General features: G+C 45.3%; 1 protein-coding gene and 1 long non-coding RNA gene across 2 annotated transcripts; one reads left to right on the top strand and one right to left on the bottom strand.

Annotated features, from left to right (window-relative positions):
* LOC123110768 (uncharacterized) lies at window positions 1–1,443 on the top strand. Its single transcript, XR_006453699.1, has 2 exons — window positions 1–222; window positions 884–1,443. It is a non-coding gene; the product is annotated as an uncharacterized lncRNA (long non-coding RNA).
* Window positions 1,444–7,577: 6,134 nt separating this feature from the next.
* On the bottom strand, window positions 7,578–11,212 carry LOC123110766 (putative pentatricopeptide repeat-containing protein At3g16890, mitochondrial). Its single transcript, XM_044531373.1, has 3 exons — window positions 9,006–11,212; window positions 8,665–8,887; window positions 7,578–8,075 (listed from the first exon to the last, which is right to left on the bottom strand). Exon 1 carries the CDS (start codon window positions 11,156–11,158, stop codon window positions 9,110–9,112), a length of 2,049 nt encoding a protein of 682 aa, XP_044387308.1. The 5' UTR covers window positions 11,159–11,212; the 3' UTR covers window positions 7,578–8,075; window positions 8,665–8,887; window positions 9,006–9,109.
* Window positions 11,213–18,492: the final 7,280 nt, after the last annotated feature.

The following is an 18,492-nucleotide window of genomic DNA, read 5'->3' as shown; positions in this document are numbered from 1 at the left end:
CATTTTCTTATTCATGCTATTTGGACCTAATTTGCAGAACGTTAAAGTCACCAGCTAGGATTTTGACCTGGTTATCTGGTTTTGGCTTATAGCACAACATGGCGGTAGTGTAGAAAAGATCTAAACAGATTCTGAATTAACCCAACTAGACATGGAAACCAAGAACGACCTATCGGCTGGGTCCAGTTCCTCATCTTTGTCTCCGAGCAAAATGATCATCTGGTGACGAACACCTCCTCCTTCTCTTCTCTATATGTGCTCCTCCCTAAAGGAGATCCGGATTCTGTTTCTATTAGCAACAGATATGTTGATTTGCTGCTACCTGAAACATTTGTCAGTGACACAATAATGTTGAATCTTTCTTTGCTATCTGCACAATCATCTTTTATTTTATAGCCTTAATTGTTAAATGGTGATGTCCAATTACACTTTTTTTGCTGCCACAATTGCTATTGTAATATTTGTAGATTTGATTACCTGCTTTGTTATATGCAGATGCATATGCAGCTCTGTATTTATGTTTTCTTAAGTTGTATATGCATGGCCTATAAATGATATAGTTGTATATATATGGTTGTATATACAGTACAAGGAGCACTCTGAATCATGGTTGTATATACAATACAGGGAGCAACTTTAATCATGATGCATATGGCCTCATTTTAATTGAATTATGAAGAGGTTTTGCTCTGTTTTGTGTATTGTAATATGGGGTTTAGCTATGTGGTATACAATTAATGGGAATTGCTTTTTTCCTTTAATATTGAAAGCTAGAGAACTGGAGGTAGAGTAATAAAAGCTGCTTCCTTGCAGAGTTTTTTGTGCAGAGTCGTGGATGCATAATATTATCCTCATTATGTTCTCTTTGCATGTTCTATTGTAGGAAGCGGATGCTACCAAGATCATGCCAAAGGCAGAGCATGCCAAAGGCGATGCTCATTCCCGTTCTTAGTGAGATGGGTTTATTCGATGCAAAGTATGAGCATTGCAGACTCTGGCGAGCTGTTGAAGGTCGATGAGGAGGACGCCGCCACCACCGTCATCAGGCTGGTCCACATCCACGCGCTGCTCGGCGTCGCCAAGTCACCGGCACAACTCCTCACGCCCAGGTCATTCAACATTTTCTTTCGCTTTTGGTGTGTTGCATTTAGAGTCTTTCTTTCCCATTTTACCGTGTTTGCATGGTAAGATGTTTGGTTGGATTTGAAGGTTCATAGCCTTGGCTCCAAAGCTTCAAGCTCTTATAGAAATTAGAACTGAGGGCCTTTTAAAATGAGTCCTGCATAATAGTGTTGTTCAGTGGGATGCAGAATTTTTGATAGTCTGATCGGCTATCCTTGGTGCTGATTTATGTACTGATTTCATCATCATATGACTACAATAAAGAAGTTATGTGTATAAATATTACGAACTGCTGATACTTTGCATCAGTGATTTCAATTCTATTGGCCCTCCTTAAGATTGCTTGGGAATGTGAGGCTTAAAAGTTTCAACCATGTGCAATGTGCTTCTCGGGTGTGGATTTGTGTCTGACTAATTAACGGTTCTGTTAATACTGATATGTCCTTGAACATTATATGGGTATTGCATCGCTTGTACTTATAGTATGTGAACATTTTTCTCATATGTTTCAATATATGCCCGAATAATATTAAGTACACCCTTTCAATACATGGCTTACTTTTGGCCTTTGCGTCATTGGCGCAATTGGTCATCTAGTACATATAAAGGAGAATCTTCTCATGTACACGTGTCTACTTAGTTCTCTTGAGGATAGTATACTACTTGACACACCTTTAGGTTTGAGCCAAACATCACACATGGCACAGAGAAGGTCAAGCACAAGCGAACGACTACAGCATCCAAGAGGGAAGCATGAAAGTGAAGAAGGAACCGTGAAGACGAGGGTGCAGGACATGGAGCCGGGACCGGCAACCCCAAAGGTCCAAGTTCCACAAAGTCTGCTTCTGGAATGTCCGATCTAAGTACCAGGAAGAGCTCGGAACCTCCAGACACCAGAGTATCTTGTGTTGCAATATATGTGTTAATTTGTGTTTGTTTTCCTTGTGATTCGTCTTGTTTTGTCTTTGTGATCTTCCTCAAATTTAGATACACATCGTGAAGATCGTCCACCCTTGCAGCTTGCTCCATAACAAAATCTATCAAGCTTCTTTAAGAGCATCTCTAACCGATCTCTAAAAATTTGCAGGAGTATATATGGCCTCCTATCCTTTAGAAGAGTATATTTGTCTTTCTAAAAAAGTGTGGTCTCTAATAAACCCCTAAACTTAACTAATAAAAAAATTGAACACAATTTTGGTGCAAATTTGATCAAACTAGTCCATCATACTTGATTCGAACTCAATTCAACCACTAGCATAAACTATTTTAGATAACAATTAACCAAATCTAAACTAAAGATTACATAAAAATTAAACAAACTACCCATCATCACTATCAGTGATCTTGGCAATCATCCTATCCCATTCCTCGTCGCTCATGGGGCAAGTGCCCTCGCCCGCTCCGCCGCCACCGCTTCGCTGTCTCCGTCGCCATCAGACCCGAAGTCGTCGATGTCGCTGGAGCAAAGGTTGATGACCGTCGTCGCCCCGACCTATAGAGCTTGTACTGCCAGCACTCTTTTTCGACGCGGCACTCATGGGCAGAGATACATGCGGAAGAGATACATGCGGACTTTGGAGTAAGGTCGGGCGATGGGGAAGAGATGTGAGATTTTTACTCCAACGGTGGGCAGCCGAGTGTATTTAAGGGTCGGGGCAGGCCCAGAGTAAAAATTATCCTCCTCTAACAATTTTAGGAGATCGGTTAAGTGTTGTTTGAAGGAGTAAAACCAAAATTTTACTTCTCTAACGCTTTTTAGGGGTTCGGTAAGAGATGCTCTAAGGTGGGATGTTTATGTTTGCTGGTCCAAGTGTATTGCCGCCATTTATGCGAATCTCTCAGCCCAATACTATGGATAATCAAATTAAAGATATCCATAGCATGGGAATGTTGAAGCTTGTTGCTTTTCTCCCCACAATGTGTAAGAGCAACACCAACGCGGTGACCCAAACGGGCGCGTGTTTTGTCCGCTTTTCGTCCATTTGGGTCGGCCAGACGGACGTGCGCGTCCGCATTTTCATATGGGCCGGCTTGACCGCCCAACGGAAGGCGGACCCAAATATGCTGACGTAGAAAAAAACAGGTCATAGAAATAAACATAATTAAACATTAAAGTGGTCAGTTAACCGCCGGCCAAAGTCCACTTAAACCTAATTAAACATTAATTAAAAACATAAAAAAAGTCTGCGCCCGCACGCTGCCCTAGACGTCGTCCGCCTTGCCTTTGCCCTTGACGTCGCCATCGCCGCCTATGAGGTCAATGAAGACGGGAGCAGGGCCAGCCCACCCGAACGCCGCTTCGTACGCTGCGAGGGCAACCTCCTCCGGCGTCTGCTGGGGCGCCGGCATTGCGGCTCGCCTGGCGCGCTCCTCCTCACCCTCCTCTTCCTCAACCCGCAGCGCCTCCGCGTCGCGATGCAGCAGCTGCTCCCGGAGCATCTGTCGCTCGCCGTTGGCCTCCTCCTGGGCGAGCCAATGCGCCTTCCAGCGCTCAAGGTGGGCCGCCTCCTCCTTCGGCGTCGCGGCGTCGTGGACCGGAGGCGCGCTCACCCACTCGCGGTACTCGGCGATCCACGTGTAGGCCTCCTCCGACAATGCAAGGGCTTGCTCCAGCCCATCCCAATGTGCGTCCTCCTCGAGCCGACTAGCCTCCAGAGCGTGCTGCAGGGCCTCCTCGTGGGCGGCTTGGTACTCCGCCTCCTCCTCCTCTTCCTCCGGCTCTACCCGCATGGGCGGCGGTGGAAACTGCGGGTTGGCGTCGAAGTCCCGCCGCTGTTGCTCCTCATGTTCGAGGGCAAACCAGGCCTCCCAGTTGAGAGAGTCGGCGACATACTCAGGCATCCACCGCTGCGCCGGGGTGAACTGCACCCGACGCCTGCTCACCTCCTTGTCGTGCGCCCGCTATGTCCGCGAAACCGCCGGCACCGGGATCCATTGCGGATCGAGGTGCCAGTGGTGCGGCAGTGTCACGTCGGGGTAAGACGGCGGCTGCCTGTACTCCCAGTGCCACCGCGCTTGGTGCACCGGGATGTGCAGACACGGCGACCTGGCCGTTGACGCGCCGGTGGCGGAGGAGGAGGGGGAGGAGGAGCACGGGAGGATGAGGCGTCGGGGGTCAGCTTGCCCTTGCCGCTGCCGGAGTTGCTGCCGAAGAGGCCCATTGCTAGGGTTTGCGGTGTCGCCAGCGAGGAAGCAAGAAGGGGGTGGCAGGGCCAATGTGGACGGAAGTGGATGAGGCCGCCCCCCACCGCACACGTGGGTTAAAAAAAGACGCTTCCACTGGCTGACTAGTGGGCCCGGTGTCGGTGGTCGTCATAAATTAGACGACGGGCGGTAGTTGGGTGGCCGCCAAGTGAGACCATGGCAGACAGCGAGGAGACGCGCGGCGCGTCCGCTTCGCGTCCGGGCCAATGCATTTCAGGCGCAATTTTGGGCCGGAAATGGGTCAGCGCGGACGCGAAGCGGACAGCTTTTGGGAACGGGTCGGCGCGTTGGGCCAGTATTTCCGTCCGTGCTGACTCAAATGAACATGGGCGGGCGAAATGGACAGCCCCGTCGGAGTTGCCCTAAGGATGTTAAAATAGCAGGCAGATAGCTCCATCGGGAGCTCATCTTTGAATTCCTCATGTGCGGCCCCATAGACAAACAATAGGCCCCACTTAGTTTTTCTTTCCCAACATCCCATAGAAGTAGTTGCATGATAGTACTCACTCTGTTCCTAAATATAAGTTTTTGTACACATTTCATTATGAACTACATACGGATGTATACAGATACATTTTAGAGTGTAGATTCACTCATTTTGCTCCGTATATAGTCCATAATGAAATCTCTACAAAGACTTATATTTAGGAACGGAGGGAGTATATGCCATGCTCACTGGACATAATCTCCAACCTCTCTTTTTCACATCACAAAATCCCTCCAGCTTTTCCCACAGAAGGAATCACTTCCCACAAAATAACTCATAAGGATCCAATTTCTAAAGAAACCAGCAGAAGATTTCTTTTTCATAGTTTCCTGAAGCACAAGGAAATCAAGGGAATGACCTAAACAAGAGAGGCAGGAAGCCGGTCCCCCACCCGATAAATCGCGAGTGGACATGCAGCCACGCGAGGCTGATATCACACCCGTCCATTGCGTCGTGATGCATGCGTATTCATATCACTTGTCAGGTATATGCATTCCTCAGGATGAATTATTTCTAATAGATGATGTATTCCCACAATCAATGAGTGACCGTGGCCCACTAGGCAGACTAGAGCAGCTCGCTTATTTGTAGCAGGTGGTTAACGCCAACAAGGACCGCCGGTGTTCATTTTCAGCTGGGTGGCTTGATGGGTGTGCAGGGGCCATTTAAGTTATCTTGGTGTCCAATTAAACCGCTATTGGTTCCATTGAGATATTTATTTTCATGTCTATGGCACGGTAGAGGTGATTAGAGCTCGCGTAGTTAGCGACCGCGCGGAAATAAACATTCCATAATGATGGTGCATACATGCAACCGTTGTAGATACATTATCGGTTGACCATTTTCTGCCTGCGTCCTAGATGAGCAAGCAGTGCGTACTACGTAGTAGATACATACTACTACAATGCATGGCGCAGGGGAAAACATATGGGATAGCAATGCGATGGATTATTGGTACACCGACGGAGGCTCCCTTTGCAGAGGGGTTCAGCCTCTGTGTCTAGACAAATAGTAAGGCAATGGCCAGCAGATTGGCGAGGCACATGATGGATATGTTCTTAAGCTAAGCTTGATTCTGTTCGAGAAGTGAGAGGTGGCGATGGACCTAGGCGTGCGAAGCCGAAGTATTGTATAAACAGACAACAATAACGGTCGAGCTAAGAAAACAAAAATCAAACATGATCATAATCATATGAGACCACATGTGCATTTAGTGAACTATTAAGACGTGGTACCCCAACCCAACTGTTCACTAAGTGAACTTTGCTTCTCCCGCCTACTAATAGTGTAGTTTATGTGATTTTTTTTCATTAGTTCACCACTCAATCTCTTCAGATGTGTGAATGCACTAAACAATATATCCATCAACGGATCAATGCCTCATTCGTAGCAACTAGACTTCAACAATTGAGAGCAGTTGAATACACTGCACATCACTTGCATTTACTATTCATCAAAACATCGCATTATGAGGGTGCATGCATTCACTCCAACTGCCAGACGAGCCATAAAAGACAACGCCATTTAAATAGATGCCTATCCCACCCACCCACATACTTCGCGTATCATAAACGTGTATTCATCAAATTAACCCACCGTATCATTTTAGTATTTCTTAATTCACTATATTAAGTGCTAATCTCATAGCATAGACGGACAGCCCAGATTTCATCCTCGCGTGGAACCATGTCCCAAAAATCCGCGTCGGTCCCCCACCCCCCTTCTTTCAATTCTATCTATGAGGGTTTCCCACCCTGGTAGACAGAGGATGGGCAGAACTAGCAGCATTATTAGGGTTGGAGTACTGGTCACGGGCCTAGACACAACCACATTAACTTTCCTAGTTCTTTTCTTCTTGGACATAACAACTGTAAAAAGAATCCTCATTAATAGAGGCAATAAACCTCTGGTCTATCTCAATGGGGGTGCCCACCCCTTTCTGATTAGTTATGTATAAACTATAAAGTACTATTAACATTAGCATCAGCAACAACAGGAATATCAATATCATTATTCATCCTGGTTTTCTCAAGTTCCCTAATAATTTCCACACAAGTAAAATCATCATCAGGAATAATCACAACCAACTTAGCAGCTCTAAGCATCAATTGTTTATTGGATAAGGCATCAAAAGAATTGGTAGGGCTAATAGGAGTACCATCCAGGTTCCTCTTCCTTGTCAATGCAGCAGCTCTAGTTCCCACGTTCTCCATGTTATTCTGCACACATCTCTTCAGGGAATAAAGGTAGAGTGGGAATCACCACTTCTCAGAAGAACTGCTAGGAGATTGTAGCATACATGCCGCATCAGATTGCAGTCCACTATCATCATTATCCTCCACCTCAAGCCTTCAACTACCTGGGGACAGTTGGTGACCACATCCACAAAAGATCCACTTCTCTAACAGCAATATTGCTGGGGACAGTTAGTGACCACAGCCAGGTCTTATGTATAGTACGTATCATTCTTTGTGAATTGCTTTCTTCTGAAACAAAATCTAGTAGGCACCGATCGAAGTGTTAAAGAAACCTATTATATGTATATGCTTATGCCACCTTCGGTTTCTGTAATAACAGAATCATGCACATGATTGGTTTATTCAAGATTCCTCGTTTCTCTAAAAAATAAATAAAGAACAGGTTCAGGTCCAAACAAAGAATCCCATGAAATTTAAAACAAAATGTATACTAAACCGTTGTAACAACATGGAGGATCCTGCATGTGAAGTAATGTGGTTCAGGAGATCACACATGATAGGAGACGTCTGACCAATTAAGCTTTATATATGCATCCTGGTCTGAAGTAACGAATGTAGTTTCTAGAATCAATTCTATCAGCAACTGTATATACAACTGCAACAATTGGTGTATATACAGCTGTAACAACTGGGTACAGGAGGCCACACATGTGAATCGGCGTTATTCATCTCCAGGTGTCAGTTCAACGCTCTAAGTTGCCTCAAGACCAGAATAACGCACCTCCTCACCATCAACAGGTCATGAATAAGAACAGAAACTAGCCCCCGTCAGGTTGAACAGAAGTTGAGCAGCGATGAGAATTCACATAAGAAACTCCCCCATGACTGGTAGACATAGTCATCATGGAGCGCTGTTGGGGTGCAGTCTGAAACACCAGATACTCAAGGAGGATTTGGAAGCAATTATCCTCCACAGCATCGAGTTTGCATGATGTGAAATGTTTGTTTTCCAAAAGAACAGCATTTGCACACAAGCATAAGAATCCTTTTGGAAATCAGCAGCCCTGCAAGAAAACAATGAGATAAATGAGAATTTTTTAATAAAGTCTTCATCTTCAATGAGAAGTTGAGACAAATTAGTGCAGCTACAATTGAACATTGCTGTGTTGCATCTTTTATTACCACTCCAAGGTCGCTTCTTAATATGCCAAGGCACAGATAACTTTGCGCAACACACATAATATTAAGCTACAGACTGCACTTCTCGGGATACTTCTGCCAATCCAAATTCAATACAGAAAGCATCGCCGTCTCCACGGCCAAATTTGTGTGTGAGCAGCTTTAAGACTCTAAAAGTACATAGAACTATAGGAATCTTGCACCTGATGTTACATGCTTACTGACTACTAGAAATTTCTGACCACCCTTTGTTTCAAACTAAATTCCCTAATCCTCTTTACTTCAATTTCCATATACAACCCAAAATAAAATGAAACTAGTCCTAGAAGTACATGAAATTCACTTTTTGTTAGCTTGCGTCTTTCCTCTCCAGTATTCGTAAATTAACAGCAGCTATAAATTTTTGCATGAAGTTCATCCCTTTAAGTAGAGAATTCACCGAAACATGCAAAGAGCTAGAAGAAACATACTCACTTCTTCTGCAAAGATTTTCAGACGGAAATGTGCAAATCCATATCATTCCTGAAATGCAATACTCCCTCCGTCCCAAAATTCTTGTCTTAGATTTGTCTAGATACGGATGTATCAAGTCACGTTTTAGTATTAGATACATCCATATCTAGACAAATGTAAGACAAGAATTTTGGGACGGAGGGAGTACAAAGCAATGGGCGCCGAGAAGTTCCAAGTGATTCATCTGCAAATAAGATTTAACAGTTATGCCTGGCTCGATAAGAAAAAGAGCAGGACAAATGAAATATCATCAAAACAGATTGCAAGGAGCGGTTATGGACAGTGATGTTGGTCTACTGCACCTTAGCAAAGATGAGCCTGTTGCGAGCCTTCATTGCAGGAGGAGGGCATCATTCATGTACCAAATAGCACGTAGATACCAAATCACAACTCACACATTGACAACTCAGGCATGCATTGCAGGCTCTCTGGTACGATTAGAACCACAATCCAACTGAACATTTCTGATGTGACATTTGTTCATCAACTGTCCTGCCTCACTGAATCGACCCATTTTAGTAAGTGCAGAAACAATTGGCCAGTATGAGTGATGATGATCGGTCACAGTACAGCCACTAGACTCAGTTGCAGCTAGAATTTCTTTGGCATCATCAACTCTTCTTTCATAACACAGAGCTTTAATCAGGATGTTGCATGTGTAACCGTCTGGAACAACACCTAATCTCAGCATGGCATTAAAAATACTACGAGCTTTATCTACTTTCTTCATTCTGCAAAAACTCAAAATGGGAGCATTGAAGGAATATGCATCGGGAGTAATGCCATCTATTTTCATTTTATTAAGAAGATCAATGGCCTTGTTAACGTGCCCTACTGAACAAAGCGCGCGCATTAGTACATTGTAAGTATGAGCATTTGGTCTAACACCCCACTCTGCCATCTCACTGAAGCAATCAAACGCATCATCCATTTGATGGGCATGGCATAGCCCGTCAATGAGGGAGGTAAAAGTAATGATATCTGGCATGAAACCATGTTCCATAAGCATCTTAAGAACGGCCTTTGCATTATGTACATCCCCTAACTTTGAGTAACCACTTATCAGTATATTAAAGGTAACAAGGTTTGGAAGGAAACCTTTCTCTCGCATCTGTTTTATAATCTCCACTGCCCTATCCACTGCACCTTCCTTGACAAAGCAATCTATCACCATGTTATAAGATGCCACACTAGACAAGAGCCCATCCAAAACCATGCGCTCTAAATAGTGGTTTGCCTTTGAAGAACTTTTGCAGTCCAGTAAGGATTTGATGATCATAATATAGACATGAAATCCAGGATTCCCGCCTTTCTTTACGAAATCATCAACCAACTCACACAAATCACTCAACTCCAGGCACTTCACAGCACAAGAGACCACAATGCCAAACATTGCATTGTCAAGGAGAAGACCCCTAGTTTTCATCTTCTTCACGACCTCAACTAACTCTTTGGCCATCCCGTTCTTTGATAAGCAATACAGCATAGTATGCCACGCACTTGGGTGCAGTGGAGGCTGACGTCCTATCCACTCACTAAGCATCTCATACGCCTTGTGGCTCCCCAAGCACCGGAATGCACCATGAACCAAAGTCCTGTACGAGGCCTCATTCGGCGATACACCCTTATCCTTCATCGTATTGAACACATGAAGTGCGTCATCTGGCCTGCCAGCATTGCAGAACCCATCAACCAGCATCGTGTAAGTGAACACATTCGGCTTGATCCCGACGCCCTCCATCTGCCTCACCAGCCGGAGAGCCTCATCGACGATCCCACTACGACAGACCCCGTGAACGAGTGTGTTGTAGGTGAAGCAGTCCGGCTGGCACCCATCCGCAGGCATCTGCTGGAACCTGAGGTACGCCGTGTCGATGGTGCCGGCCCTCACAGACGCGGCGATCAGGGCGTTGTACACCGCTGTGCTGGGCCTCAGCCCGAGGCGCGGCATTTGCACGAACACCTCGTGCGCGTACTGCGCGAGGCCCAGCCTGCCCCAGCTGGCGATCATGGAGCAGAGCAGCTCCTCGGAGACCTCGCACCCGCAGCCCCTGACCTCCGCCACCAGCGCCGCGGACAGCACCAGCGGCCCGCGCCGCCACAGCGCGTCCTCCAGGGCCCGCCGCACCGAGGCGTCGCGCGCGAAGTGGGTCCCGAACCGCGACGCCCAGACGTAGAGGCGGACGCAGAGGCGGGGCTCGAGGGGCACGGCGGCGTGCAGCACGCGGACCACGAAGCGCGGGCCCAGGCGCGGCAGCGCGGCGGCGAGCTCCGAGTTGAGCCGCGCGAACCAGTCCTTCTCGGCCAGGATCGACGCCGCGCGGGCCGGGTCGGCGGGTTCGGGCGGACTCCGGCCGGAGACGGTGGAAAAGTTGGATATCGGCGGGTTACGGGCTGAGAGATTGCTGCGGCGGCGCAGGAGGAGATCGGGGCGCCTCCTGCCTGCCATCGCCATCCGCTTCGACCGGGAGGCGGAAGAAATTCAGACAAAATGTTTTGAGGAGTGGCGCGGTGTCTCTCCTGGAGTTAAATACACTCACAGTACCTATACTCTTCGTATAAACTCACTTTGGTCACTGTATTCTGTCAAACGCAAATTACGATCATTATGTTAACCTCTGCTGCGCACCATACGGTCACTCGCGTCGAAAACAGCCGTATCTGGCCAGCTGGCATACGCTGACCGCTTTGACCGGTGTTTTTTTTGCATTTAGGTCCCTCCACTCCCAGCTGCGTTCGTTCCCCACTCCCCTCCTCACGCACTCCAAATCCCTAGCCCGCCCAGCCGTCTCGGCCTCGCCGACGCCGCCGTCGAGCCTCTCTGCATCTTCGCCGGCACGCAGGATATCTCCTCCGCCGCCGCTTTCTGTCCCGTCCTCCCCCGCCGCTTTCTGTGTCGTCCTCCGCCGCAAGCTCCTCCACGAAGGCCATGTCCAGCGCGAGCTCGTCCGGCGCTGCTGCTGTTGTGCTTCCTCTGATCAAGTGCCCTGACTGCGGCGTGCTTGTGAAGCGATTCTTGTCGCAAACCCCGAAGCATACAAACATCTTCTTCTACAAATGCATGGACCATAATGTGAGTATTTCTGCCACTGCAAATCCATAGTGTTACTGTTTCCACTGCAAATCCATAATGTTCATGGTTTATTATTGTTTCCGGTGCAGCCAAAGAAAGGGGGCTGTGATTTCTGGCATTGGGAGCTCTCATATGTTCTGTATTTGGTGAAATATGGCCATCTGGGGGGGCATGGGCATCATGTTGGGCAGGGGCATGGCCAGCAGGAAGGAGATGAGCATCAGGGAGGAGATGAGCATCAGGGAGGGCTGGGACATGACCATCGTATGGTGCAAGATCAAGAAGGGGTAAAAGAGATGAGAAGGTCTGTAGTTGTAGTGGGAAATGAGATTGTGGTTGTGTTGAAGATGATAGTTGCTTTGCTGTTTGCACTTGTTGTGTTCTTTGGAGTTGCAGTCTTGAAGATGTGATCTTTGTGTATGAAGACATGTGTTGGGTAATATGTATGCAGGAAATTATGCAATTTATGAAGTGATCTTTGTGTTCTTTGTGATGAATAAATTTATGTTCGATGTGATCTTTGTGTTTCCTATGATATGTGTTTGATAAGATGGATATGAATATAAGTTTTATGCATGCAAAACATTTACGAATAATAATCTTCCGTCTCGCCTTCGAGCCTCGATGCATTCATCATCAACAATCTTCCGACTCGCCTTCGAGCCTCGATGCATTCATCATCAACAATCTTCCGTCTCGCCTTCGAGCCTCGATGCATTCATCATCAACAATCTTCTGACTCGCCTTCGAGCCTCGATGCATTCATCATCAACACAACATCACAACATGATCAACATTGACACATGAGCATGATCAACATTGACACATGAACATCACAACATGATCAACATGAACATAAGCATTGCAAAACATTATAACCAGAATATGACACATAAACAAGGATCAACATGGTCAATATGCTTCATGACATATCAATATCCAATTCAGAAGCATTACAAAGTTGAGATTCATACTGCATTTTGTAAGAGTAGAATGAAGCTCAACTACATGCTTCATCTGAGCATCAAAATGAAGATCATCAGTGCTTTGTTCAATAACAAAATGAAGACCATAGTTTTACTAATCACCATACTTAAGCAACTAAAGTACAGAATGAACATTCATCTTAGTTCATCAAACATGTTCACCCTCTTGGGCTTCTTGGTTGCTGCTTCTTTCTTTTTTGCTTGTGCAGAAGCAGCCCTCTTTGCTGCTGCTTGCTGATTTTTGCTTGTGCAGCTGCTAACTTCTCCTGAGCCTCCCTCTGCTTTGCTTGTTCATGTGCTTCTCTCCTTGCAATTGCAGCCTTCCTCCTTTCTTCTATCTCTGCTGCCATTTGTTGTGCTTTTCTTGCCTTCTCTTCATCTTTCTTTGCCATTGCTTCTGCTCTCTTCTTTGCCTTCTCTTCTTTCCTTGCTAGTGCTTCTTCTCTTTTCTTTGTCTTCTCAGCTTCTTTCTTTGCCTTCTCTGCTTCTCTTCTGACAAGCACAGCAGCAGCTTGCATCTCATACGACTGATACATTTGCTCCAGTGTTGCATCTCTTTGGGCTGCAAAAACTTTTTCCTTTGCAATTCTCATAGCTGCAGTTTTCATAGCAAGGTCCCCTGCAGCTGTAGAGGTGCTTGCTCTTCCTGTACCTAGTGCATCTCTAGCACCAGCAATAAAAGAGCTATCTGGCAATGGCCTAGGAGTAGAAGTAGATGTCTTTGGCAAAGGTCTCTGCAACATATATGTAGATGAATAAGCTTTAAAAGAATACAAACTGAACTTGATGCACTTTCTATCAAAGCATGGAGAAGACAAAAGAATAAGCTTTAAAAGAATAAGCTTTAAAAGAATAAGCTTGTCAAAGTGAACGGAACAGGAATGTACCTGCATCATCATTTCATTCAGCATATCATGATTGTAGACAGCAGAGAGAGGAACTTGGTCAGTGAAATCCTGTGTTATGACTGGCTCTTTCTGTGTCTGTTCTGTTGGTTGCCCCTCTTCAGCATTAGCTGCTGACTCTTGCTGCCCCTCAACCACATTAGCTGCTTGTTGTTCTTCCTCAACAATTGGTGATGTCCTTCTCCTTCTCCTAACTTGCTGCTTTGGGGGAGGAACATAAGGTGGTATTCCAGCTTTAAGATCAGAACATGAAGTCCTATTATGCCCAGGTAGTTTGCAGTGCCCACAGTGAATAACTACACCATGTCTTGTCATTCTAGTTCCACCTCTCCCATCTGCAACTTCCTCAGGAGCCCTCCTCCTATTATGGCATGGGTTTCCAACTTTTTTGACATAAAGAGGTGGTGCAATAGGACATCCATTCATTTTTGTCCACTCTCTTCTATCTCTGCAAGGCACAATAAAATGGGAGTATGTCCTGTGGTAAAATTCAATGGAATAGCACTTGTGAACTAGCTCAATTGGTGATATTCTCTCTCTCCTACAACATGCTATTGAGTGGGGACATGGAATTCCAGATAAGTTCCATCTTCTACAGCTGCAGCTGCTGCAATTTATCTCCACAATGTAAGTGTGTCCTTTGTCCTCTACAGAATATATGCCATCTCCAGCTAATTCAGCATAGCATGTGTTAGATAGTTCTGTGTTCTTGTCCAACCTTTTCTTAATTTTGGGCAGATTGGAGAATTCCACTTAAGCATCTCTTCACTTTTTGTGACCATCCTGCTGGTTAATTGTCCCTTAATCCTGTCAATCATAGAGAGGACTGGCAATTCTCTTGCTTCTAGAATGTACCTGCATGCATAAATATAGATAGTGAGCTCACTAATAAATAGGAGTTGTGCATCTGTTTGATATGTAATTTGGTCACTGATCACTTACTTATTAAACACCTCACAGTTGTTATTCAGTAGAATGTCACATTTCACAAAGTCTGGTTGAAATGCTCTCACCCAAGTGTTGGGATCTAGATCATATAGCCAATCATATGCCCTTTGTGCTAAGAACCTTCATCTCCTGCATGCTCTCTTCCCAAGCAGTAACAGTTGTGCTTCTGGCACATTTCCACAACTAATTTTTTAACACATCACCTCTATGACCAGCTCTTGTGAAGTTCTGCCATAAGTGCCTCGCACAAAACCTATGACTTGAGAGAGGAAACAAGGCTTCCATAGCATTGATCAGTCCCTGCAGGCAGATTTGAAGTAAACAATAACTGAAACTACATTGCATACTATTAATTGAAAGTGCATTGCATACTACTAACTGAAACTGCATTACATACTACTAACTGAAAGTGCATTGCATACTATTAACTGAAACTGCATTGCATACTACTAACTGAAACTGCATTGCATACTACTAACACAACACCTCTATAACTGAAAATCAATGAAACTGAATACAAACAGGATTTACCTTTTGTCTATCTGACATAATTGTCCAGGGCTCAGTGTTTATAATTGCAAGATCTTGCTTGACAGCTCTAAGAAACCAAGTCCAGGTGTGGGTGTCTTCCACTTCAACATAAGCAAATGCCAAGGGGAAAATACAATCATTAGGGTCCATGCCAATGGCACTTAGCAGTACACCACCATACCTGGTATTGATATGGCAGCCATCAAGACAAATGACAGGTCTACAACCCTCCAAAAATCCTCTTTTACATGCATCAAGGCTGAAATAACACCTTCTAAATCTCTCTTCATTGTCAAGTGAGATATAGAAAGTGCTACCAGGATTACTTCTCCTAACTTCATTAGCATAGTCCCATAGCAGATTATACTGCTCTTCTTCATCTCTATGTATAACTTTCATTGCTAATCTCCTGGCTCTTTGCAATTTGCTTCTGGTGGGTGTCATGTTCCAATCTTTTTGGACAATCCTGCTGAAGTTCCTCATATTCATGTGATCATCAGCCCTGAAATGCTCAACATACTTCTCTGACAGAAATCTTGAAGTAAAAGCTTTCACTTTCCACTTCTTGCAGCAAGTGTGCTCATTTGTCATCCTCTTGATCATCATACACTTGGTCCTGCTGTCATGAGATGCCCATAAGTACCATGTACATCCTTCCTGACACCTGGCATAAATTCTTTTCCTATCATTTATTGGTAATGAGATATCAACTCTGTTCTTGCAGCTGTATTCTCTAATTGCTTTCCTTAACATCTCTGGTGATTGGAAGAGTTGTCCAACTTTGAACACAGGGTTATGCATATCTTCTGGCCTGAATGACTTGAAGTTGTGCTTCAACTCATCTTCATCTGAATCTGGCATCTGAAGATCTTCCTCATCAGAAGAAAGTTCAGTGTCAACAACTTTCTTTCCTTTGATATCTACTACCACTTCTTCAATTTGATCTTCCAAAAGATCTGCATCTCCATCAGATATAGCATAATCACTATCCAGAAAGCCTTCCTCATTGTCTGAATCACTACCTTCTCTTGCAGCATGAGAGATACTCCCATCATCTACAGCTGACTGAGCATCTTCCTCTTGTTCCTCTTCCACAGCAGCTACCTCATCCTCTTCATCAGCATATTCCTCCTCTTCCTCTTCAAAATCAGGTTCCACATCATCTTCCTCTGCATCTGCCATATACTGTTCCATTTCTTCCTCATTGAATTGCTGCTCATCAGCTTGCCCATCTTCCATGTTCCCAGCCTCCTCTGCATGATATTCACCTTGCACCTCTACCATATTATGCTCAGCCATCCTCTCTGCAAATTTCTCCTCTTTTACTTTCCTAGGACTGATCACAGGAGGTAACTCATTAACAGGAAAGACCACATCATCCCAATCAATGTTCCTGTAACTCTGATCATGGTCAAGATATAACTGAATTTCCTTATGTCCAAAAACCACACAAGCACTGATATTATCACAAGCATCTTGAGAGTACATTTTCCTCAAACCACCAGTGCTAATTTGTAACCCTAGAAAACACCAATACACATCTAATCTGCCTGCCATCTCATACCCTAAATCTTCAACAATTCTTTCCAATTCAGACATGTTCAATTTTGCAGACGGCACATAATCATACCAAGCTGTTTTCCCACTGCAGTAACTCCTATAGCGACCTTGACCAACGAAAAAACCACCATGATTTATACCTAAACTGCACGGGTAATCATAGTTGTATTCCTTTGCAAAATCAAAAAACAGAGCAAAAACCCTCTTTTATTTCAGAGCAACAGAGCAAAATCGTTCATCTAACCCTAACAGAGCAAAATCGACAGATTCGACGCACTACAAATCGAGACTCCTACAAACAAATCGACAAAGAGTTGAGATATAACTCAAAGAACAAAAGACTCGAGATTGCTCACCGTATGCTGGCGTCCGCGCATGATCATGTCAACGGAGGAAGGGCTTCTGCTCGCTGCTGCTTCCTCCAACATCCAGCGAGTCGGCGGCGTCTTTCGCTCCGGCCGACGGACCACCTCCGCCGGTCATGGTAGCCGCCGCGACGGGAAACCCTAGTCGACCTCGATCGCCTCCGCTGTCTCTGCTCCCCCTTTTTTCTCTCCGCGATGGGGCATGAAGTGGAACGAAGCGACGCGGCCGATGCAGCTGGGATTGGAGGGACCTAAATGCAAAAAACAGACCGGTCAAAGCGGTCAGCATATGCCAGCTGGCCAGATACGGCCGTTTTCGACGCGAGTGACCGTATGGTGCGCAGCAGAGGTTAACATAATGACCGTAATTTGCGTTTGACAGAATACAGTGACCAAAGTGAGGTTATACGAAGAGAACAGGTACTGTGAGTGTATTTAACTCTCTCTCCTGTCTCGTGGAGAGGTTTGCAGGGTTTTAGTGGAGGGTTCTCAGCTAACCATTCTGAAATCACATCAAGAATGAAAATTCAACTTCAATTCAAGTTTTCAAATTTGGGCAGGTGAAGTTTAAAATCCAGGTCTATAATTTGTTTATGTTTTTTTTCGTTGCAAATCGAATGCCGGTTTTATGAGCATGGCAAATCCAACGCTCAGCTAGCAAATTGTGTTGTCATGAGTGTTGACGCTCAAAAAGGGCATGGTCCAAGATGAGGTCAAATTTACGAGTTCATGTCATCATTTAATGGCTCTCTTCAAGATAATCAAAGTAAATATGAAGATGGATCAAAACGGAGCTCAAGTGCAAAAGATATGCCAATTTCGGAGATACTCGTGTTGACATCAGATTAGAGAATAGCATGGAACCTAATTAATATGGCCTCTGATGGAAAAAGTTACAACTGCAAAGTTCTTCGTCTCGTCGAAACGGACGATTTTGATATAAAGATCGTCCCCATCCAAAGTCGTATGCAAATGTTATAGGCAAAACCGTGCGCTGCAGGAATGTTGGCCGGATCATCCTGGCCGGGGTCCGGATCATCCGGGTAATTGAAGCACCAAGATTCCAGAAGGTTGGTGCTGAAGCTGGATGATCCGGGTAAAGGCCGGACAATCTGGGAAATCATCTGGACGTCCGGACAAGTTTTTCTGCTGCAAACTTTAAAAAACGGACCTAAACGCCCTCAAGATGGCCTCAGATCAAAAAGTTTTCAACATGAAAGTTGTGTGTCTCGTCGAGACGGTTGATTTTGATATAGAAAACGTCCAAATCCGAGGTCCTATATGGATTCTAGAGCCAAAACAGTAAGCTGCTGTCAGAAAACTGGGCTAGGCCGGATCATCCGGGCCTTGAGCCGGACATCCGGACCGGGGGTCGTGAATAGTCCATGTTTTATTAGGTTTTGATGATTTGGATGGCTAGG

This window comes from Triticum aestivum, chromosome 5B (genome assembly GCF_018294505.1).
Source record: "Triticum aestivum cultivar Chinese Spring chromosome 5B, IWGSC CS RefSeq v2.1, whole genome shotgun sequence".
Taxonomy (NCBI): domain Eukaryota; kingdom Viridiplantae; phylum Streptophyta; class Magnoliopsida; order Poales; family Poaceae; genus Triticum; species Triticum aestivum.
This window is presented reverse-complemented; position numbering and strand designations above follow the sequence as displayed.